At 58.4% G+C, this 23,387-nt stretch overlaps 2 protein-coding genes across 2 annotated transcripts; both read right to left on the bottom strand.

Annotated features, from left to right (window-relative positions):
• Nucleotides 1-468: 468 nt before the first annotated feature.
• On the bottom strand, nt 469-13,758 carry DDR2 (discoidin domain receptor tyrosine kinase 2). Its single transcript, XM_027713341.2, has 17 exons — nt 13,472-13,758; nt 9,782-9,879; nt 7,858-7,960; nt 7,505-7,736; nt 7,274-7,421; nt 7,019-7,124; nt 6,472-6,655; nt 6,157-6,400; nt 5,972-6,034; nt 5,730-5,860; nt 5,019-5,229; nt 4,318-4,541; nt 4,066-4,202; nt 3,483-3,674; nt 3,111-3,339; nt 2,429-2,578; nt 469-1,968 (listed from the first exon to the last, which is right to left on the bottom strand). Exons 2-17 carry the CDS (start codon nt 9,867-9,869, stop codon nt 1,831-1,833), a joined length of 2,580 nt encoding a protein of 859 aa, XP_027569142.1. The 5' UTR covers nt 9,870-9,879; nt 13,472-13,758; the 3' UTR covers nt 469-1,830.
• A 1,866-nt stretch (nt 13,759-15,624) lies between these two features.
• UAP1 (UDP-N-acetylglucosamine pyrophosphorylase 1) lies at nt 15,625-23,271 on the bottom strand. The gene is made up of 9 exons (XM_027713346.2): nt 22,962-23,271; nt 22,681-22,885; nt 21,863-22,038; nt 21,426-21,598; nt 20,062-20,255; nt 19,576-19,719; nt 18,961-19,149; nt 16,445-16,511; nt 15,625-16,193 (listed from the first exon to the last, which is right to left on the bottom strand). The coding sequence occupies exons 1-9, from the start codon at nt 23,263-23,265 to the stop codon at nt 16,101-16,103; spliced, it is 1,545 nt and encodes a 514-aa protein (XP_027569147.2). The 5' UTR covers nt 23,266-23,271; the 3' UTR covers nt 15,625-16,100.
• Between the last annotated feature and the right edge of the window lie 116 nt (nt 23,272-23,387).

The following is a 23,387-nucleotide window of genomic DNA, read 5'->3' as shown; positions in this document are numbered from 1 at the left end:
GGGACAGGCAGAGGGATACCAAAGCCATGGCATGAACAAAGCCTGTCCTCGTCTTTGACACACTCAGCAAGGATGAGACCTCCTCTGCCACAGCCAGCAGGAGCACACGTGGGGAGATCAGCCAGTCCCTCTTCAGAGCACAGCCCACCATCCCTGCCCTCCCCTCTCCCAGACCCACTGTCCTGCCTCAATCCCTGCTGGTGGAGTGTCCTGACATGGATGCTGAGCCTCAGAGCAGCCTCCCTGCCACCCGAGGAGATGGACAACTGGTGTGGCTCAGCCAGCCAGTCTCTTGAGCATCCTTCCTCCATCCCTTAGGCTGTTACCTGTGTGCACTCCCCAGGCTCTTCCCACCCCACATCCCAGGACGCAGAGTGCAGCCCCAAAGCCCCCCAGCCCTGGGGGTGCCCATGGAGGAGGTGAGCTGAGCTGCCCTCGGAGGTGCCGCAAGCAAACCATGCAACCAGATTCACACACCAAATGTCTCTTCAGCGGGTTTGCCCCTACATATAGGGGGCATCTACTGAATATATACATGCCTTAGCAATGGAATACTGGGAACTGTGCCACGCGTGACTGATGGTGCTGAACTAATGCATACAAAAGTATGGAGGGGTCCATGTGCCCTCTAAGTACAAAGTTCCTCCTGTCCAGCTGCAGGAGGGTCCAATTTTGGGGCGTAACCAGTAACCTGCCAGGGCTCCTGGAGGCACATGGCTTTGGCACCTGCCCAGTTTGCTTATGATGCTGCCGGATCCGGGAGGATGGATTGGTGCCACACTGCTGTGGGAGGCTCAGGGTGGCAGAGTCCAGCCAGGTACGTCAGCTGAACTGTGATCCCAGGCTGAGAGCCAGGGAGAGCTGGAGCGCCCTGCTCCACACCCACAGGCTGTAGCAGGCATGGGCATCGGGCAGCAGCCAATGAAGCTCTGCTATGTGCCTTCCTCTCCTGACAGGTGAAGATGTGGGTTAACCCTGGGAGAGGAGGACCTGGAGATTTCCCCATGGAAGTGAAAGGTGCTGACATCCTGCTGCCAGTTGCCACGCATCACCCCATAGGGTATCCAAAATGCATTTCATGGGCAATTGAGCTGCTCTGGAGTGGCTGTGGTCCGTGAGGGGATGTCCCCTCGGTGATGCCTGCTCCTTCCTGGCTGACACAGAACAGCCATGGCTGAGCATGCTGCCTGCTCCAGCAGCAGGGTGAGGTGCTGGGAGTGGTTCAGGCTTCTCCCTGTGCAACTGGGGTCTGGCGGCCAGCAGTGACGGCGCTTCTGGCCTCTCCATGAGCCATGTCCAAAGTCCCAAATGTCCAGAGAGTGTTTCTTTTCACCCTGTAATTGCACAGCCCACTGAGAGCTGGTGGCAGCTCCCAGCTCCTCCTCAAACAGGTAGTGGCTGCTGGTCGGTCCCTGCTCCAGCAGGCACATATCTGCACACATCCCTTCCCCAGGCACCTACCCTCTGTGTGGGCTGAGAGCTTCCTCACAGAGAAAGTCCAGCTGCCCTTCCTCCCCTCCAGTCGGGGAAGAGAAGCCGCTCTGTCCTGGTCCTTGTCACCAAGAACATGCTGCGTCAATAAATAACCCTCATCCCAGCCCGCGCTGCTCCCGGGCCCAGGTCTGCAAGCAAGCGGGAGGTCTGAGTCGTCCCACGTCGTGGCTCTCTTTGCTGTCCTTGGGGTTCTCCTCTGAGGCTTCACTGTACAATGAGAACAAGACCAGCTGCCCGGGGTTTATTGCTGAGTCCAAGTGAAGTGGCTTCAGTTTGCATATGGGGCTCCTCTGGGGGCGGGGAGGGAGGGGGACCTGGCTTGGGAGAAGCCAAGGATCATTCTTCGCTGGCTGACTCCTGGAGAAGGCGATGGATGTCCTGGAAGGAGGGACGATCCTTGGTGTCCCGTCTCCAGCAGCTGAGCATTAGCTTATAGACTCTGTCAGGGCACAGTGCAGGTTGGGGAAGGTAGGTCTGCAAAACAAACAGCAGAGATGGCAAAGGGAGAGAGTTACTGCCACAGAAACGAACATGCAAACTGCGCCTGGAGAGCCCCATTTCTCGGGGAGCCCCATCTTTCCATGCCCCAGGGTGGGGGGCTGTGCCACTGTGTGCCCAGGGGCGAGGGGACCTCCAGAAGGCACAGTGAGAGGCCTGGGGACACCTGCTTCTGCCTCCCAGCCTGGCTGAGTGCTGAAGCAGAGTCAGCAAGCAAGTCGTGGCTTGGACTGTGTAAAGTTCAGAGCTTGCCATGCCAGGCCCTTCACCAGGGCTCCTTTCCAGAGGAGTTCCCATCCCATAACTGCCCCAAGCTCCCTATCTTGTCACCTTGAAGTCTCTCCCCAGGTCTCTGATGTTCCAGGCACAGTACTGCCTGTCCCATCCCATCCAAGCCCATCCCATCCCGTCCCACCCCATCCCATCCCATCCCTACCTGCCGGCCCTGGTCCCGGAAAAACTCGCCGGTGTTTTCAATGACCTGCTCATCAGACATCTGGGAATAGGGCTGTTCCCGGCAGAGTGTGAAGGTCTCCCACAGTGTCACACCAAACGCCCACACATCACTGGCTGTTGTGAACTTGCCCTGGCCAGAGGGAGCACAGTAGGGGTCAGGCATGGGCACTACCCCATCCTGCTCCATAAGCCCTAGGTCAGAGTTCAAAACCTCTTTCTGGTTGCTTCAGTTTCCAGATGTGGGCTTAGAGGGGTGTGTGGTCCCACAGACCTGCTTTCTGCCTGGGGCCAGAACCTGGTGAGCTCCAGGTTTGGCTGGCAGTGACTGCTCTGAAGGCTGGGGTTTGCCTAGGACCCAGCTCCCTTCAAAGGCAAAAAGCAACCCTGCTCCATCTTCCAGGTCTGACCATGGCCAGGAGAAAATGTCAGACATCCTGCTTGAAGGATGTCCTACCCTGGGACATCAAAAATGACCATAGTCTCCCCAGCCCACCGTGAAAAGCTGCTACCACTCTTGCTTTTCACATGCTTCACCCCAAATCTGGACTGCAGGGAGCAGAGATCTCCCCATCCCTTCTGCACCCCCCAGCCCAAGGAAACAAGACAGTGGGAATCCCCAGAGGCGTGTCAGTGTCTGTCAGAGGAACCCAGCCCCTGTGTACCAGCAGGATGCTCTCCCAGGACATCCAGCGGATGGGGAGCACCGCCCGCCCCTGGATGCGGTAGTAGTCCCCACTGTAGAGATTCCTGCTCATGCCAAAGTCAGCAATCTTGATGGTGTACTGCTTTCCCACCAGGCAGTTGCGCGTGGCCAGGTCTCGGTGCACGAAGTTGAGGGAGGAGAGGTACCTCATGCCGGAGGCTATTTGGGTGGCCATGAAACGCAGGTCACTGCCGGGAGGACAAGGGAGGGCTGAGGCGCTGGGAAGGATGGCAGCCAGGGGGTACACAGCCCTGAGCAGGGTGTCCCCCAGCCAGGCAGGGTGCTGGGAGCAAGCAGCCCTGCCCAACCCTGCCCGTCCCGGCAGCACTACCTGACGGTGGGCGCGTGGCTGGCGGGGGGGCCGCCTGCCTGCTGGCGGGACAGGAACTGGTTGAGGTCTCCATTCTCCATGTACTCAGTGATCATGCACAGCGGGTCATCCGTGATGCACACTGCCAGCAACCGGATGATGTTTGGGTCCTTCAGCCGCGACATGATCTTGATTTCCTTCAGAAAATCATTCCTTTCCGGAACAGAAACCACACGGATCGGATAGACAGACCCAGAGGGGCACAGAGGTGTGCACAGACTGGCCAAGCGTGCCACCCACCCACCCAAAGCTCGTGGGACCGGGACTCCCCTGGGACTGGAGGCCATGAGGAGGAGCTCAGGGCTGATCCACACCTGGCTGCAGGGGAGCCTTGGCAGGTAAACAGGCACTGGGGAGCTGGTTAGGATCAAGAATCCTGACACTTGACAGCCCAGAATCCCCAGAGAGCTCAGACGGGGGGTCCTTGCAGCTGCACTGAGTGCCTGGCTGCTGGAGGCAGGGATGCTTTCCGAGCTTCCCAGGTCTCCTGGTGCAGCTCTACGTGGGGGGCAATGCCGGGTGTGTGCACCGCCCAGCCCTGTACCTGGCATTCTTATTGGCGTCTGCTCGCAGCATCTTCACAGCCACCAGCACGGGGCGGTCAGAGCTGCCATCCAAGCCCTCCAGGGCAAAGTCCTTCCCTGTGAACTTCTCCATCCCCTCCACCTCACAGAGATGAACCTGGGGGAGCAAGAGGCAGCCATTACCTCTGCTGATTAACAGTGTCCCTCAGCCCCTGGGAGCTGGGAAGAGCTTTGCCTGAGCCCTGCTCAGAGCAGGTCCAGTCCCCCCTCACCTCCCCAAACTGGCCTTCCCCCAGCTTCTCCTTGAAGGTCAGGAGCTTCCTGGGGAACTCCTCGACGGCCACATCCTTGCCAGAGAGCAGGTCCATGGTGAGGGCTGGCACTGAGTAGGTGTTGCTGCCCGTCACACCCTGCAGGTTCACGATGTCGGCCTCAGCATAGTGCGGGACGCCCTCTGGGACGCTGGCCTGGGACGGCTTCACAGGGCCACTGCAGCCTGGGGGGACACAGCGGGGCCAGCCCTGCCATGGGTGTCCTGCCCTACACCCTCTGCTGCCTGGGTGCTCCCACTCCAGCTGCTGGCTTCTCCATCCCTGTCCTCCCCAGAGCCCCTGCACTGCCCCGGCACGGCTGGGTTCCTGCAGGAATCACAGGCTGCTCAACTCCTTCCCAGTCACTGACAAACACACTGATCCAGCCCTGAGCACCAGAGGAGAAGGGATCAGTGCCCGACCTCCAGATCACTCAGAAGGAGATACCAGAGCATCCAAAGGATGGTAGTGGACATCAGTGATGGCTCTCGGTCACAGGCTTTTTGTGACCTCCACATGGGATGCACAGGAGCTTTGTTGACCTCTCCCCTCAGTGCCAAAATGTTTGGAGACTGGCCAAAAGCTGGGGCTGGGGAGAGGGGCTGCAGCAGCCTCAGTGCGTGGTAGATGGCTCTGAGCATGCAGGATGTCCTGGCTCTCACCTGTGTCCTCCTCTCCAGAGGTGAACTCGGGCAGCTTGCGGATCAGGCGGGAGGGCTCCTGGTAGTCAGGTCCCAGGGGGAATATGCGGTCGTAGGTGGAGCTGGACTCCTGTTCGCTGGAGGAGGAGGAGCGGTTGTGGTTGAACATGCTGGATTCGCTGGGCAGGGAGAGGCTGACGGTCATTTCGTCATCCAGCATCCTCCGTGATGCCTGTGAGAGGGGGGAAGGGAGCAGAGAGATGGGGTTCTCCACAGCATGGGCAGGATGGGGTCTCTTGTGTTCCGTGGTGTCAGTGCTGCACCCAAACCTCTTCTCTGGTGCCCTGTCCCAGGGATTCAGCACCCACCTAGGTTTGTCCTCATGTTTCCCCCTTCTCTTTTCTGCCTCTATGGAGGAGAGTTTTGCTCCATCACTTCTGTGACTGCCCTTGGTTAGGTGGCAGCTGTGGTGAGACCCCCCCAGGCTCCTCTTGCCCAGATCAGCTTCAGGACAGAGGGATGGACAAGCAGGCAGGCCCCAAAGTGACCACCCTGCTCAGTTAAATCCCCTTGCTTGAGAGATGGGTGCAAATCGCAACCTTCCTGAGGAGGAGAGGGGAGCATCAGCCCTTACATGGAGTCTGCTTTCTCTGTACTGAGCTTCCAGAAGAACCTGCCTAGGATGAGTCTGCTGCCCTGGAGCACCTCAGCAGCCACCCCGTGTTTGCCCACCTTCTCCAGCATCTTCTGCCAGAACTGCCGCCACAGGATGATGACAATGATGGCCACCAGGATGAAGATGATCGCCACGAGGCACCCGATCAGGATGCGCGTGTTGCTGTCATCTACCTTGAGCGTGGGGTCTGGCAGGAGAAGGGTACAGCAAGAGCTGGTCATACTGGCATGTTGGGAGACCCCCTGCCCCCCCAAGCATCCCCCACCCATCACAGGGCAACACGCTTTCGATGCCTTACCGTAAGTGGTGGGGACCACGGGTGCCTCGGCGGGGGGCACTGAGTTGTTGTACATGGCTGCATCTGGCAAGGGAGCAGAGGAGAGCATCAGGGTGGGGGGTTGGGGTGCCCCACAGCCCCACTCTCTCCTTAACCCCCCCCCCCCAGTAGGGGCTGGTCCCCATGGGACTCATGGCAATGGGTACCTGACTGGAAGGTGATCTCACTGAACATCATCCAGGTGTCAGCGAAGTAGTACTGGCACTTGATGGCACTGGCCATGCGGTGGAGCAGGGGCACGGTGACAAAGCGGGCGCTGGGGTTCACGTCATCCACAACCAGCACCGAGGAGATGGTGCTGGGCTCCCACTCGCTGGCATCGGCGCGGAAGTAGCACTGCACCTCCTTGAAGATCTTCACCCCTTTGGCGAACATGTTGTTGCAGTGGACCTGCGGGTCAGCCTGTCAGTGCGGCCACAGAGGGGGACGGGGGCAGGTGACAGGGCAGGGGGTGTGCAGACCTTCATGGCAGTGAAGTTCCTGATGCGGTCAAATTCGAAGGTGATCTCCACGTAGCCACCAGTGGTGCTCTCGTTGCGCCAGCCTACGTAGTCATAGCCCGGCCAGACATGGTACTCGTGGGTCTGCATGAAGTCGTCCAGCCCCGACACCCCGTCCGTCAGCTGGCCCAGGCCCTCTGTCATGCTGGCACATGTGAAGGGGGAAGGGAGTGTGACTCTTGCCAACCCCACAAACCTGCCACCACTCAGCACTCCCCCAGCAGCTCTTCACAGCCCCTGGGACACTCAGGAAGGGGTTTAGTTATTGATGTTCTCTCTGGAAAAGGCTGTGGGGTGCTGAAGGTGAGGTGCAGCTCGCGTAAATCCAAGGGGTGTTTGCCCCATCATACTGTTCCCCTGGTGATGTGCATCCTCCCCAAGCTGGCCGTGTCCCCCACTTCAGGAAAACTCCAAGCATTTGCTTTGCTGAAGATCAGCACATCAGCCTGACAGTGCAGGGAAGAAGCAGCCCCAACCCCTCCCGCCCGGTGTGGTACCCAGTCCTCACCTGTACCCGAACGCCCCATCGTACACCGAGTCGTTCAGGTAGATGACGGTGCCCCCGGGAAGGATGAGCTGCTGCCCGGCTGGTGCGTTGTAGGACACCAGCCCATCTGCAGGGAGGGGAGGGTGAGTAGGTGGACACCCTGCCAATACCAAAGCCCTGCCAGCCCCCAGAGGGACAGACAGACCCCACTGGGATGGCCAGCCCCTTCACTGGGCTCTGGGGACAGAGGAACAAGCACAAGACTGCACCACCCACCCAGCCAGACGCAGCCGTACAGCTCCACCCGCAGGCAGACGCTCATGGAGTGGTCAGTGACGGGGATGAATCGGACAAAGCGGGCAATGAGGGGCGGCTCCAGATCCTTGAGGACAATGTCATAGGGGTTGGTGTTTCCATCCAGCACCTGGGGAGAGAGAAGCATGGTAGAGATGGGCAGGAGGAGCCTCCTCACTAACCACCCAGTGCAGCACTCACCCGCCTCCTCACCTGCTTCCCATGCCGGTTCCTCCAAGAGATCCAGCGGGTGCCGTCTCGACTGTAGTTGATCTTATACATGGGGGCAAACTCATTGCCATGGCCCTCGGCGTGGCGCCCCTGGGTGCCCACCAGCGTGATGAAGTGCAGGGCGTGCAGGTCAATCTGCAGAAACTCCTTCAGGTCATTTGGCTCCACGGCAGTCTCAGGGCACCAGGCTCCATCACCATCCTCCGAGTCCAGCCTGTGAACACACAGTGGAGGAGCTGTTTGCAGGAAGCCAAAGCCAGCCCCATGTCCCTCTTCTCCCCTCCGTGGCAGCCCAGACCCTGCCATGGCTGTTGCAGGAGGGTCTGCACACTCACCGGCCGTACTTGGCAGCTGTGGAGTCGGACCACTGGCTAGAGGCTGAGATGTCCTCGTCAGGGATGTGCCCGCCCGACATTCCCAAGGGGTACCGACACACCGCTGTAACAAGACCAGCAGGACACTGAGCAGGCACTTCCCCAGCCCAGATACGTGTTGAGAATGGCATGGGCTGGGGCACATCCAACACACGGCTGGCACTGCAGCCCCAGCACAGCACTCCCCATCCCCCTGGCTTACAGAGAGGACAAAGCAGGATGGTGTGGTCCTGCCAACGCAACACCTGCCTGAGCAAACGGAGCTGCTGGCCAGAAGTGGATGCCAGCCCAGCTCAAAGCGAAGCAGGAGTAAGGGGAGGCAGTGCTCCAGGGGCTAATAGGCACACCAGGCCCAGTCCCTGGAGATCCTGTCAGTCCTGCTGGCAGGCACCTCGGCTGCGGTAGAGAGCCTGTGAGCTGGCACCACTATCCACGTGCTCCTTGTTCTGGGGGAACCCCGAAAGTTCACTCCAGAGGCCACTCGTCCAAAAAACTCACCTGCAGCAACTGTGCCATGCTGCCCTGCTGCTCCCCCCACCTGCCTTGGGGAACAAGTGACAAAGGCGAGCACTCGCCTTCCATGCCGACCCCTCAGTTCCCATCACCAGCTCTGCTCCCACCCTGGCTGTGAGTGGAAAAGTACCCGGTGTGGCAGGCAGGCTGCGTCCCCGAGTGGCAGCCGGCTCCCCCCGGCACCACATCCACGCTGCTTCCCAGGAGTTATTTTTTCACGCCTGGCTGCCAAGAGCACTGCTGAAAGGCCGGCTTGTTTGGCTGTGTTTACTGTCTGGCCGCCGGCTCCAGCCCACCGCACTCCCTCCACACACCACCTCGAGCAAACACCCGCACCGGGGAGGCAGGGACCAGCAGGATGCTGTGCCCAAGCCGCCTCCTACCCCCACGGCCTCCGGTTCTCCTGGTGCTGCACCAGCAAAGAACGTGCATCCCAGCGTGCTGCCATCCCCAGGACCATGCTCTGCATCAGAGGGATGAGTGCATCTTCATCATGAGCACTGGCACAGTGGGAGCACCTCTTGTCTCCAGCTCTCCCACTCGTGATGCTCTGCAGAGCACAGCTCCCACCGAATTCTCATTTAATTCTTGCTGAACATGAAGCCAGCTCAGCTCCTTTGCCCAAGGAAATAAAAATCCTGGCCAGGCAAAACCAGTGCTGCCAGGCCTAGATGTCTACAGGAGAAACAGAATTGCCTCCCTAAGTAAGCACTATGAAGCCTCTGGGGAAGACTCAGCGACCCCTTCCCATAGATGGAAGAAGAGTTTGAAGGGATTTGTTACAGGGATGACCCTGGGAAACCCTGGCATGCTGAAGGAGCCTGGGCTGTGTTCATCCCTGCAACACAGGATAGGGCTGAGCCCTGCAGAAACAGCCACCTAAACACACTTCTCCCGCTGACAGCCAGCACAGTGTTGTGGTTTCGAAGTAGAAGCCAGGTACCCAGTCAAGCCACTTCACTAAAGCCAGCCTTGGTTTGCTGCAAAACCACCAAAGAAAGCACAACACAGCAGCAGAAAACAATGCCCCGGCACCTGGCAGCCTCAAAACTGAGTGGGGTCAACGAGCCCCCAATAGGGAAGAGCCCCACCCGGAACCCAGGGTTCCAGCTGCAGTGCTTTGCCTGTTCCCCAGTGTCCCACTAACTGATGGGGGTAGGACAGCACCCGTGGCACACAGAGGGAGCTCTCTGGGTCGCTGCCAGTGGCCAAGCCATATGCAGGACAGCAGTGTGCCCAGGCAGGTGCAGGCTTGAGGGGCCATCACATACTGCTCCCAGAGATGATGGAGATGAGCCCGAACTTGGACATCCTGGCAGGAGCACAGACCAGGGAAATGCCCCTCACGGCACCCACAGCCTGTCTCACTTACCAGGGTTGACCTGGGCTCTTGCAGCCTGCGGGACGTGCAGCAGCAGCAGCAGCGGCAGCAGCAGAGCTGGTCTGGGGGTGGCCGGCATGTCGGCAGTCCTGTGGAAACAGAGACAGGGCTCGTCACACTGAGGCAGCTGAGCCACGTGGAAATGTCAGCCCTGCTTGGGGCAGCCAGCTGAGAACGGGAGCACTTCCCCTGCATGAGTCCCATCTCGGCCCGGAGGAGGTGCAGAGCCCCAGACCTCAGATATGTGATGGTGGTCAAAGGGGTCCCGGTGTCCCATCCCCTCCACCACCATCCCTGGGAGCCATGGTATGCCAAATCCCTGGAGTTGGCCACATGTAGTGGCCACAGGACCCACATAAGCCTCCCAGGGCTCTGCTCTGACCCACACGAACCTCCCTGGGCTCTGCTTGGGGCCACTGCCATCCGGCTCCAGCGCCAGGCAGAAAGGCTCCGGCTGGGCTGCCCACCCTTGGACGGCTTTGAAAGCAAGAATTTGCACAACCCCATCATATAAGACAATAATAGCACGTTTCAACAGGCGGTTTCCCTGCCTGCTGGCTCTGGAGAGAGGAAAGCAGATACTCGCCCGAGATTTACAGCGTATTTATTGTGACAGCTCCCTGTGGCAGAGTGGATCTCAGGGACATGCATGACAGAGAAAGGTGTGACAGAGGGCATGGGAGCCAGCTTATACCCACTGCCTTGAGGGGAGCATGGGATGGAGCTGGAGGAGACTGGGGTCCTGGCAATGGGGCTCAGGCTGCAGCAAGGGGAGAAAAAGTGCCAGTGCTGGCAGGGCTCCTCCTCGGAGGGTACAGCCCACAGTGGGATCCCCCCAGGACGTGCCTGCCTTTGTGTCAGTGCTTTCACCACAGTCATCAACCTGGCTCTGGCCAGCTGCCAGGAGTCCCCAGAGCCCGAGAAGCTCCCACTGCACCCACACACCTCCGGGGAACCACCACGGGGCTTGGCACCACACCAGGGGATGCACCAGGGACACCCCTATATGCCACCAGCCCTGCCCTAGGCTTCCTGGGCTTCTGCCCCTCCTCTTATTTGCCAAGAGGGCATTTCACAGAAGCACCAGATGCAGATTAGTCTTCTTTTTATTAAACAAGGCTATTTTAATCTAATTTACATGCACGTTAAACTTTAGAGAACAACTTACTAACCTGAGGGTTAAAGGGACCATAGCTCCTGGCCAAGTGGGACCTGGCTGCTGGGATAAATCCCACCCGAGCCTACTGCAACAGCAATGTCTGGGCTGGGCTGGCACATCCTCAAGGCCAGCCCAGCACCAGTGATCCCGCAGGTGGGTGCTTGGTTGTGTTCTTGCATCCGCCCCACAACCTTGTCCCCACAACCTTGTCCCCACCACCAAGAAAAACCTAAACCCAACCCAAACCATCTGCCACACATCAGATGCCTTTATCCCACAAAGTACAGCTGGGAGGTGCTGGATATGATTCCCTGGTAACTGCCAAAGCCAGGGTTTGGCAGAGCAGGAGCAAGACAGGGGTTTGCTGAGACCATGCCAGCACCCAAGGGGAGTGTAAAACCCCAGAAGCTGCCACCTGCATCCTACTAGAGGCTCTTTGCACCCCACAGCATACTGCTGGATTCCTGGGGGACTCTGCTAAACACCACGAGCTCTGCAGTAGGCACAAATAAATACCTGCACTTGGAGTGATTCTTCCCCTTTTTTCATTTTTTTTTAAATTTTTTTTTTTAAAGAATAATATGTTGTTGCTTTTTTTTCAGCTGGTAAATTTTAGCTAGTTGCAACTAACTCAGCTGCAACTGGGAATTTCAGCTGCATTGCCGAGAGGTACGCAGGAGGCTCCTGTGTTTGATGATGGCCAGTTCCCCCAAAATTAAAATCTCAATTTCCTTCTGCATTCCAAAAAATATCCAGAGATATTTTTTTCCCCACTATTCTTTCAGGCTGAGTAAACTCTTTAAGCATCAGGAGACCAGATGCTGCAATCTCCTGCAGGGAATGCATTTACATTTAGTCTAATATAGGGAAATCATCCCCACGTAACCATTGGGAAGTGGTCGTCGCTCCTCAGGGGAGTGGGGCTGGGGGACACTGGGGAGACAGTGGCTCAGGTGCTGAGGCTGGGGGCTCAGGGACACGTGGTCAAACTGGCCCAGTAGTACTGGCAACCCAGCTGGAAATCATTTCTGTTCCACCAGCCCTGCAAAAGGGGTGGCTTTGCAACGTTTTGACAGAAAATGTTTGCTGAAAATTTTCAATCACTGGAAATTTTTAGTACAGAGAGTTTTTGGAGCTCCTCCCTGGCATCGCCAGGGCTTTGAGTTTCCCTTGGCCACTGCTTTTTTTTGTTTTGTTTTCCCTTTTTATTTCCCTCCTTTCTTATACTACTGAAATAACCAGGGAGAATTACCAGGGGAAAAAGTAAATCCACATTTGTTAAGAGACAGACCCCATCTGACCTGTGGTTCCTCTTGCCCTCCACCCACGCCAGCTGGTGAGATCCCCAGCTTGCTTCCCAGGTGGGCACTGCTGCCCATGCTGGCACTGGAGGAGCATCAACCATGGAGAGGGGCTGGATAGCAGCAGGTCCTGGACATGGGGCTCCCAGGACTGCCAGGGCTCCCGTTGCAACTTCCCATCCTTGCATGGGGCTGAGGCTCCCCTCCTGCTGGGATGGCAGGACATGCCAGGGCCATGCTGTAAGGAATGTCCTTCCTGGAGCAGCAGTCTGTGACCCTGGCCCAAGACATGCAGTGTGTGGGTAAGGGGGTTCAGGATCCCCACCCCAGCTGGCACTACAGCCCCCAGCATGCTGTGCCACCGGCACAGCCTTGGCAGGAGCACAGCACAGCATGACGGGACCCGTAGTCCTCCTCCCTTCCAAAAATAACACTTTAGACCTTCTCCGGGCTGGATGCAGCCCCACTTTCTTCAGCAGCAAGCGCCTCTCCAGCCACGGGCTGCCTGGCTCAGCCCGGGGCATCGCAGCCGTCCAGGGTGCGAGGAGCAACCGGCACATCCCCGTGGCTGCCAGCTGCCCTACGGAGACCTGCCAGGAGCACAGCCCATGGACAGGGGGCCTGGGGACACGGCGCTGTGGATGCTGCTGCAGCAAGCACTCCCCGCCAGCCGAAAACTTCCAGCCCTCCTCCACGGTCTGCGCCACGGCGCACAGCACTGCCCCGCCACAGCGCAGGGTCCACAGCATCGCTCCGACACGACGCGGGCTTGGGAAGCCACAAGTGAGTTCCCAGCACCAGGACGGGGCACGACGCTCAAAAGTACCAGACCAGTGGTCCTGTGTCCCCTCCCTGGTGTGACCTGGTGCCTGGCTGGGGGACAGCAGGGCCTCTCTGGCTGGCCAGCACTGCCGCCGGCTCTGCCAACAGACACATAGGCGGGAGCTGAGGAGGGACACCAGGAAATGCTGGCCCGGCACGAAGCGCGGGGGGAAACACTGGCACTGGGGGGACAACTGGTGAGAAGTGGCCAAAAGTTATGTCCCAAAGCGGAAACACCGCCCTGCTTCTGCCCCAGCCCCTTACCAGGTAGACCCACACCCCAGACCCTCTGCCGAGGTTCCACCGCAGAGCACAGCTCGCCCCACATCCCACCAAAATCCCAAACCTACGAGGGGCACACGCCTCTCCAGCCTCTCCACGTACCCAAGAGCAACTCACCGGAGCGGGGAGGCGGCGGCAGGCGGGTGGGCTCCTCGCCCCTCGCCTGGGCCGGGGGAGCCAGGCGAGGAGCGAACTTCCCCGGGCTGATGCAAGATGCCTCTGGGAGCGTTTTTGCATTCTGCGGATTCCTGGGAGCCGTCCAGAAATCCCACAATCCTACATCTTGCACATTTGGTTTCAATTAGGGAGCGGAGAGGGGGAGCCAGTCAGCAATCCGGGCTGGCTTTTCGGCGGAGGTTATTTTCCTCGGCCCGAGGGAATGTGCGCAGAGCTATAATTTACAGCAAAACCCATTCATAGCGCAAGAGAAAAAATAAAAAGATCCGCGTGGCCGGCAGGGGAACTTAAAGCAATAGGCAGCGTTTTGCTTTCCGGCACTCGCCCCCGCGGCTGCAGGATGGCACGTGTGTCCAGGACCCTCCTCCTGCACCGTGGGTCCGCGGGGGACACCCCCAAAATGTGGGCAGTGGAGACACTCCATAAGACCCCATCACTGTCCCAGAAGGACCCACATGGACTACCCCTCTCCGGGCCCCTGGTGGGAAGGGTATCAGACTCCTGCGCGGGCACGCACGGCCAGGACACCGGCCGGAGTGCCGACCCGCCTGGCACACGGCATGGAATCGGCGCTCCAACTCCCCGAGCTCCACGCTGAGGTGGCGGTTTTACATCATTTCCAGGCACTAGCTTGGCACTGCAGCCATTGACTATGCAACGCAGCAAGGAGAAAATAATAATAAAGGGCTCGCATTAATTTTTGTGCAATAGCAAAAACCACAATTAAAAAAAAAATTGAAAAGCAACTTTTTTTTTCAGACTAGTGTTTTGGCTGTATTTTATGCCACTGCCACACTGTGGGAGGGAAGCATCACGCCTGGCAGCAGGCCAGTAGCTCCCTAAAAAGCTCTCCTGTCTTGCAGGACACCCCACAGCTCCAAGGCTGCAGGCTTGCTCCTAAACACAACCTCCTCACCATACTCCCAGCCTGTCTGCTCTCCAGACAGACCAACTGAGTCACAGGCAGGGTGAGCCATCCACTGCCCACAGCAGATTCTGGTGACCCTCACCACTGCTACCAGAGGGGCTGCAGTGCCAGCTGAGCCAGGGGTGCCCAGAGTTAGGGCACAGCTGCCTCCAGGCTGGCAGGGAGGGCAGGCAGGGAACGGGTGAGAGCAGTGCCTGCTGCAGGGCTCTGTAGTGTGCCCCCTTGTGCTGCCCCAGATCAGCTGGCAGGGAGAAGCACAGGCTGCCCTATGTGCACACCCACAGGAATGCCAGCCAGCTCCGCTCTGCTCCGCTCCCCTCCTGCTACCTGGAATCAGTACTCAAATAACTTGGCAGCAGCCAGTGCTGCGCTGCTCTGTCCCAGGACCTAACGCAAAGGTGGTGGTCTGCAGAGCCAGAAGCCAAAGCCTCGGCCACACACAGCCCAGACAACCAGCGCAGAGCCACCAGCAGGCACAGCGCCAGCCGGGACCCCCCGCGTGGCCCTGGCTTCCCAGGCACACTGCCTGGGAAACTGAGTGCTTGGCTGAGCCTAGGATGCCCAACAGCCACCTTAGCACTCACAGGACTCGGTGACTTCCCCTGGGGGAGAGAGGTTTGGGTCCCATTCCCAGCCCTGCAAGGGAAAATCCCTCTCCAGGCAGCCAGGGGGCAGTGGGAGGCAGTGACCAACCACACCGGGGCTGTGATGGGACAGGATCAGGAGAGGAGCTGGCCAAGCTCCTTCTTTTCCCAAACAGGAGAGGAGGCAGCACAGCTGCTCTGCCCGGGGGCGTCAGGATGCCACACTCCACAGCAGTGTGCTGTGGAAGGAGCCCTCTCAGGAAAAGCAGAGGGCACACAGCGCTGCTGGAGGGCTCCATGCCAGGCTGGCTTCACCCTGAGCACTCCGGCAGCCCAGCACACCCACCTGTTCCTACCTGCTCAAGGCTTGCCCCTGTCGGCAGGATTACAAGAGGAAAGTGCAACTCACAGCTTCCTCCAGAAATGCCCCAAACAAGCACTGCAGGCCAGAGGACCTGCCTGCAGCCACCCCAGGCAGCAACCCTTGCTGCACTGGCAGAGCACGTGGTATGATACAGTCAGCTCTCTACTCCATGAGCAGAGCCTCTGTGGAAAGTCATCGTCACTCAAACACCACCAGATGACAAACAGGAGGGACTCAGAGTTTAATTGGGTGCTTCCAGTTGTGCAACGTAGAAAGGATGACCAAAAGGAGGGACATGGGCAATGACAAGGACCCTATTAAAAAAAAATAGTCATGTAGATTTAAGAAAAATAAAAATTCAAGATTAATCCCAGCCCCGTACCATAAAAATCCTCTCTCTGCATGTACAATGAGTACTACTATATACATGTTTAAAAATAAATGCCCACAGCCTGGAGTGCAAAGAGCAGCACACTATAGCTGTGCTTCTTGGCAGGGGAATCCATAAAGTGTTTGGTTTTTAAATTAAAATATAAATAGAAGCATACAACGTGCTGAGAACCAAGTGGGCCACATCCTCCCCTGCACAGGGCTGGAGTGAGCAGGACCAGCCCCAACCAGTCACAGCTATAAACCTTCATGTGTCTGAGTTCCTGGTGGGATGGACAGCCCTGCTTGGGCACCCTGCTGCCACTACATCCCATTCTTCACCAGCTCGTGGATCCCATCCTCGTCAATAATCAGAGGTGCGCGAAACTCTTGGTCCTTCACGTACTTTTCCAGACCCTACAGGAAGACAAAGTGGCTCATCAGGAACACACCACGCGTCATCTGCTCTGCTGACCCACTGAGCTGCTCACAGGTGGCTCTGGTCCCCTCCTGGGCTAGCAGCTTGGGGGACACTGTCTCAAAAAGCCCCACAGTGAATTCAAGTCTCACTTCCATGGCTTATCCCCTCACGTGTGTGCCCTGCCAGCCCCTCCACCCGTCTAGTCCATCTGCAAGGACCTCTTCAGCTCTGGAGAGTCAGTACTCACTTCTCCTCCATAGGACACGAGGGGAGAAATTTCACACTGGATTGGCAGGTCGTTTGCATCCTTCAAGCTGCAGAGAAAAAGCCAGGAGAGTTAGTTACATCCCACCAGGGGACATGGACGGGGCCCAAGATCTTGCTGATGCCAGGTGGGGGGTCAGCACAGAGCTGCCACCAGCACAGAGCTGCCCTGGGTTAGTCAAGCCTTGCGTGCTCTCCACAGAGGTGCAAGTGAAAGTTTAGATACCAGCAGCGACTGAAAGGAAAGAGAGCTTTAGATGTGGGTTTCATGATGCCTTTCCATGTGTGCAACTACGGCAGTGCCTGTGTCCCCAGCCCCACTATTTTTGATGCTGCATGCAAACTCCTTCCTCCTCCTCCTCCTGCACCCTTGGGGTGATGGCAGATGCACTCACACAGCACCTTCCCATTTGCTGGCTGTAACTGGTCTTTCTTTCAGCCCTCTCCTGCTTAAAGCACAATCTGAGGACGGAGGGTAAGCCTGTCTGCTCACTCAGAAATGCTCCCTGCAGCACTGTTTGCTCCTCCTGCCTTTGCCTCTTAGATCAACTGTTTCAGCTCCTTTGTTCTGCCTGTGCGCTGGCACTGGTGAGCAAAACATCAGAACACACCAGTACTGGCCACTGCAGCAGCACTGCTGGGCAGGGGCTGTGTGGGGGCCCCAAGGCTGCTCCTGCTGTCACTAGCCTTCGTAGGACCCCCTCCCAGATAGTCCCCGGATCCAGCTGGTGTATAAGTCTGGATAGGGGGTGCATCCACGTGGAGCCAACAAGGAGCCACAGCAGTACCCCAGGGTGCCTCTTCCCAGCCACTCACCATGACAGCCAGGCAGGCGTGGCAGGATGTCATCCATGACAATGTTCCCTTCACTTTGGTTAAAGCTCATCCCTGCTGCCATGCACTCACTCAGCACCCCTCCTGTCCCAGCTGTAAATAAAACTCACCCATCCTAACCCAGCCCTCATACTTGTGTTTGCCTTGGGAGTCAGATTCCAGATAATTGTTAAAAAAAAAAAAAAAGAATTGACATCAACTGGCAATGAAGAGTAAATGTAGGATAAAGTGCATCCTTCTTCCTATGTTATAACTAGTGTGATGGCCCAGTCATAAGCCTGTAAACACTTGGAGTCTGGAATTAAAACAGAGATCCTAGGAATATCTCACCAGAAAGTACTATAAGATACAACTTCTGAAGCGGGGGAAGGTAACAAGCTTGCTTAGAGCTGGTGAATGACTCGCAGACCAAGTCCCAGACACCCCACCTGCCCCGTGCCTACAGAACATGCTGCTGTTAACAGAAGTGTTAAAGCTCTCCCGTGTATTCCTGTAAGCTTTCAGGCGCTGAGCCAGGGGCTTTTCCTGGTGTCATGGTCTGGATGTACCAACCTTAAGAGCTGAAGTCACCCAAAGCATAGCTGGCCGCTGTGCTGTGATTCACACATGCTACATCAAAGCCTGCTTGACGTTAACTCAACGCTTTCAATCCCGTTTCCATCTGCCTGGACGCCTGGCGGACATCGGGAGACAGCAGCCATCTCCAGCACTGGGACCGGCCGGGACCAGTCCAGCCTGTGCTGTGCCATGGTGTGATTAACAGGGGGGTGTCATTGAAGGGACGTGCCAGCATGTTTCCCAACAGCATCCCACCTGTGGGGTGTCCTTTGGGGGCCGTGGGCAGTCAGCATCAGGCTGCTGCCACCCCGCATCCACACCAGCAGCACAAGCCCCATCCAGTCACCCCCGCTGGCTGCCCCTGCGGAAAGGAGCCTAGGAGGGAGCAGACACTGCCTACTGCCCGCCACCATGAGAAGCAGCATCCACGGGGACGAGCTGTGGGACGTGCCCCGCTCCCAGCATGCGGCCCAGAGCCCCCCAGCCCCGTTAGTGGCTGCGGGCACCTGTCCCAGCGCGCACCCACAGCCTGGCCTACAGCCCATTAGTTCCTAAGCACAGCCCCGCCACCATGCAAGCTGCACGGTATAGTTACTTGTCTTTGACATCTGCTGGCGTGGCAGCGGACCTTCCATTTGGGATGCTACATGGGAATAGACAACGGTTAGCGAGGCAGGGAAAAAACACAGCAGAACAAGTCTGGGCTTTGATCTCCAAAGAGGGGTTGTGGGGAGGGTCCTGTGGTCAAGGGATGCCCTGACTCCAGCCTGGCTGCTGCATGGATCTGCTGGTGTGCTTGGGCTTTAGGGAGCCACCTCCTCCCTGCAGAGGCAACCTTCGCTGTGCAAGGGAGTCCGGCAGGATTTGGTTCAGAGGTGCTGAATCAAGAAGGAAAACTGCTGCTGAGTGAGCAAGCACTGCTCCTGTGGCCACCACTCAGCCCGCATCCAGCTCTGCCCCATGGACCATCCAGGAGAAAGGCCCCATAGCTGGTTACTTCAGTGACACTGTTATCAGGAGCAGTGAAATGCAGAAGGGCTGGGGACTGCCTCGTGCCTTATATCCAGCCCAAAAAAGGATGCAGGAGTGCCAGGAGCAGCAACTCACCGAGGGATGGCAGGGATGCGTGTGCCGTTTTCGTCCACAAAGTGCCCCCCTGCATTGAGAACCCAGCAGTGGTGCAGGGACATCAAGGCATGTCGGGCTGTGGTGGGGTTGTCCTTGCCATTCTGGCTGTCTGCGTTCTTCAGGGGAGAGAACTCGTCCTCACGCAGCACCTCGTACACCACAAACTTCCTTAGGGGGAAACAGAGCATGGAAGGGTCAGGTTTGGAAATCGTGGCTGCTTCATCACTTCTCCCCTGCCAGGGTGGCTGAGCTGGGGCCATGGCCCTCCCACAGCCTACACCCATGGGCTGTTTTTTACAGTCATGAAGGAGGGAAGGGAGGGCCTGGGCTGTAGAGTCAGCAGATGTTCTTCTGGCCCAGAAGCAGGGCTCAGCCAAGCAAGAAGCACACAGCGCCTGTCCCTCCTGCTGCTCATCTCCAAGCACAACCATCCACTGCTGCGGCAAAGCACAGGAGCTGGCATCTTATCCTGGTATCAGGGCATCACCAGTGGGCACACCCCTGGCACCACCCCGGAGGCTCTCAGAGCTGCCCGAGGCAGAGCCAACAGCCTCTGGAGAGGCTGTTCAACCCCGTGGAGAGAAAAGGACATACTTGGAAAACTGGAAGATGTCAAAGACGAATTTTTCCATCTTAATCCCATTGGGCTTCTCGGGTTGGATTAACTGCCCTGTAGCGATGTCCACATGTGGGATCTTCTTCTCAGCTACATGGTGCTGCAGTTGTGGTTCATAAGTGCTGCAACAGGCCAAGAAAGAGATGTCACTTGCCTGAGCAAGCCACGTCTCCATCTCAGACACTGCTGCAGCAGGAGAGCCTCTCTGAGGCACAGGCAGCCAGGAGAGGACGGCTCCACATGCCTGCACTCTGGAAGCTGCATCTAGCTATGGCCAGGAGAAATCTTATCTCAAGGAAGAGACTGTGTGGAGAGGCAAGGGTCAGGCCACATGTGCAGAGGCTGGATATCAGGGGCCTCATATCAGCACACCTGCAAACAGCTGGAGCTTAGCCAACAGAAAGCAAGGTACAGTCAACTCCACTTGGCAGCAGGACTCCAGCAGCACCCTAGCAGGCCCTTACTTGACTACATCTTTCAGGAAGGCAGTGGTGAAGTAGTGATTGGCGATGTTGCCCGCGTTGAAGAGCAGCCGCCCGTCTGGGCCCCGTTTCTGGGCAGTGGCCAGGGAGATCTCGCTGTACTCCACCACCTGGTACACACCATCCACTCGGCACACCACACCCACCGGCTCCGTGGGGTTGGTCTTCTCCACCACCTGCCCAAGGGAAGGACTGTCAGAGAGACACTCAAAGCCCAGCACTTCAAATATACTCCCTCGTACCCAGCATCCCCTGCCAAGGCTTTTTGCTGTGCTGGGATAGTGCAGGGATAGGGATGCTGGAGCCCTCCCCTCTCAGGTACTTCTGGCAATGGGGACTAGAGGAGGTTGATGGCAGAACTGGGTGACAGGGTGTCAGACACACCCAGAGGGTGCTGGCAGGATCTGGCACCAAGCCCATGTGCAGCTGGCAGAGGGCATGGATATTTTTAGCCAGCTTGCTGTGCACAACCAGGAGGCTGCTGGCTCAGCAGAGCCATCCCCCTACACTTGACCTCCCTCCTCTTCCTAACAACCCACATACCTCCATCTGGGCACAGGACTACCCCAGCAAATCCCTACCCATCACTGTCACCACGGGGGGGTGGCATGCAGGGACAAAGAGCATTCTGCTTATTTCCTCTTTCTCTCGTGCAAGCCAGGAGGAGGAACTGCTTTCCCTTTCTCAGCTTGCTCTCTGAAAGCTTCAGACCCAGTAAGTCCTCTTGTCTGTTTGCCAGAGCCAAGCCCAATGTAAACAAGAACAGCCTCTTTGGCTGTTAAGCCAGTCTTTAGGTAAAGCTTGGAGTATGCAATGTCCTATCCACAACACATAGGGCTGGGTTCAGTGTGTCAGCTGCACCCACCAGATCCTGGTCCGGTGGCCCAGGATGTCACTCCTGGGGACAGCTGGCAGACTATGGCAAGGATCTTGTCCACCTGTGCTACCCACAGCCACCTGGAAAACAGCTGCCCAGCATCCAGGTGTGAACCAGGGAGCTCCACAGGACTCCCTAGGAGCCTCTTGTCCCCAGGCACTAAGGGACCTCTGAGCCCTGGGCCTGTCAGTGCCACATTCCTGTGCAAGACAGGAGAGGAACGGCACCAGGCAGGGCTCAGTGATGCCCCACATCCCCCACAGTGCCAAGGGCAGGCAGGACTACCCAAGGGGCAGGTAGGACTGGCAACATGTGCTACTTCACCACTATGCTCCTGGTGCTTAGCTATCCCTTCTGAATGTGGTGAACCAGAAAACAAAGGATGAGGAATCAGGGAAGACAGGCAAGGAGCAGGACAGACCCCACTCGGCTCCAGGGAAGCAGTGCCTGCCAGCCCCCAAAACCGTACCTTAGCCCCACAGTCTGCTCCCTTCTCCAAGCAGAACCCAATGAACCTGGGGTCAGCCACCTTCACCAGGATGTTGTCCACGCAGTACACATGGACACTCTGCACACCCCTCCGCTCCATGTCCTCCACGATGCCGTGTGCCCCCAGGGCCCGGTACAGGCCCCCATTGCCATCTGCAAAGAGAACAAACTATTGGGGCTGCAGCAACATCCAGCAGTCCCATCAGCCACCCACGCTCATCCTCATTCCCCATGGAGATGGTGTGGAGGGTTGTCAGCCCAGCCATACCCCACCCTGGTCCTCCCTCCCAAGACAGACACCTCTCAGCCTGCATCACCCGTCAGCCACGTCACACTGCACGACTCCAGCTCCAAAAGCTTGTCCTCAGCACCGCATCTCGCCCCTGTGCGCCCCTCCCATCAGCTCCCACCACTAACCTGGTGCCATAGCAATCTTGCCCTTCTCCTCCAACAGGATTTTCCCATCGAACCCCAGGGCAGGCAGCATGCCCTGCTGGAAGAAGATGATGTTTTCCTTCTTCAAGCCAAAATAACAATGCTTCTGGAAGAATTCCTTGGTGGACTCCATAGTGCGGCCACTTGTCATGATGTACCTGTTGCAGAGCAGGAGACCCCCAATGAGCAAGGAGGAGAGGCAGGGTCTCACACCCCTCATCCCAAATGTAGGAACAGCCCTCTCCATGTTTAGGAGGATCTGACCTGCTGTCAGATGGTGGCTTGCCACCACTTTGGCAAGCCAATGAAGAGCTTCACTCTTCCTTGCAACATGTATCTCCAAAACCATAAAATACCCTGCACAGTGCAGGGGACACCAGTAGCAGCTTCTTCCTTGACACCAACCTCCTGCTCACAGCACCACGGCTGTCCCTTGCTGCCTAGACCCCTGCTTTGCATGGCTGCTGTCCCATATGGGGACATGACAGACCTTCCCAAGGGCCACGGGGCTGAGTTTGACAACGTGGGACCTGTCAGTGCCACTCACTGAGCCTGGAACCACTAACTCCAAAGGGATATGCCCATAGCAATAGCACTAGTATCAAGAGGAGCTGCGCCAACCCATTGTTCCTGGGCGGCCAAGGGGCTCTGCATCAGCCCAGGGGCTGGGAAGGGGAACTGCACCAATCCGGGGGATCTCGGGCTGCTGACACCCACAGGGCTACACCAGCCCATCAGCGCCAACGGGATCCTGCCGACACCTCCCGGTTCCCCAGAGGCCACCCGGGGCCAGAGCTCACCAGGGGATATGGCAGGGGGTGCCGTGCTGCTCCTCCGCCAGCTGCTGCAGCCGCCGCAGGCGCTGGGCCTGGAGGTGGAAGAGGGTCTTGCGGGAGGGCAGCCCCACGTCGCACATGCCCTTGGGGTAGGGGACGCCGAGGCGGGTGCCCTGCCCGCCGGCCAGCAGCAGCGCGGCCACACGGCTTCCCGCGATCTCCGCCAGCCCTGGGGGAGCACACACGCGTGGGGCCGGCGGCTCCGGCACCGCGCCGCGCCGGGCCCCGCCGCCCCCGCCACCTACCGCGGCTCTCCCAGCGCGGCACCAGCCCGCGGTCGCGGCTGGCGCTGCCCAGCACGTCCCGCGGCACCGGCTCCATCCGCGCGTCAAGCGCCGCCGCCGCTTCGCCGCCGCCGTCCCCGCGGGCGCGGCGGAAGAAGCGGTTGATCTCGGCCACGTCCATGCCGCGCAGCTCGGCCGCCAGCGCCCGGCGGTCCGCGTCGCCCAGCTCCTGCCAGAAGCGCAGCACATGGCCCTGCCCGCCCGCCTCCAGCCGCTCCTGCAGCGCCGCCGCGTCCGCCGCCTCCATCCCGTCCGTGGCCTCCATCCCGCCCGCCGCCGCCGCGGGGCCGACGCGCCCCCGCCGGCATTTTATAGCTCCACGCCGCCGCCGTGCCGCCAATGGCCGCGCCCCGCGCCACGTGGTGCCCGCCGCCCGCCCAATAGGCG

Source organism: Pipra filicauda, unplaced genomic scaffold (genome assembly GCF_003945595.2).
Source record: "Pipra filicauda isolate LSUMZ 115617 unplaced genomic scaffold, ASM394559v2 scaffold76_size2844353_pilon, whole genome shotgun sequence".
Classification (NCBI taxonomy): Eukaryota; Metazoa; Chordata; class Aves; order Passeriformes; family Pipridae; genus Pipra; species Pipra filicauda.
Note: the sequence above shows the minus strand (reverse complement) of the source record. Positions and strands in the feature narration are given on the sequence as shown.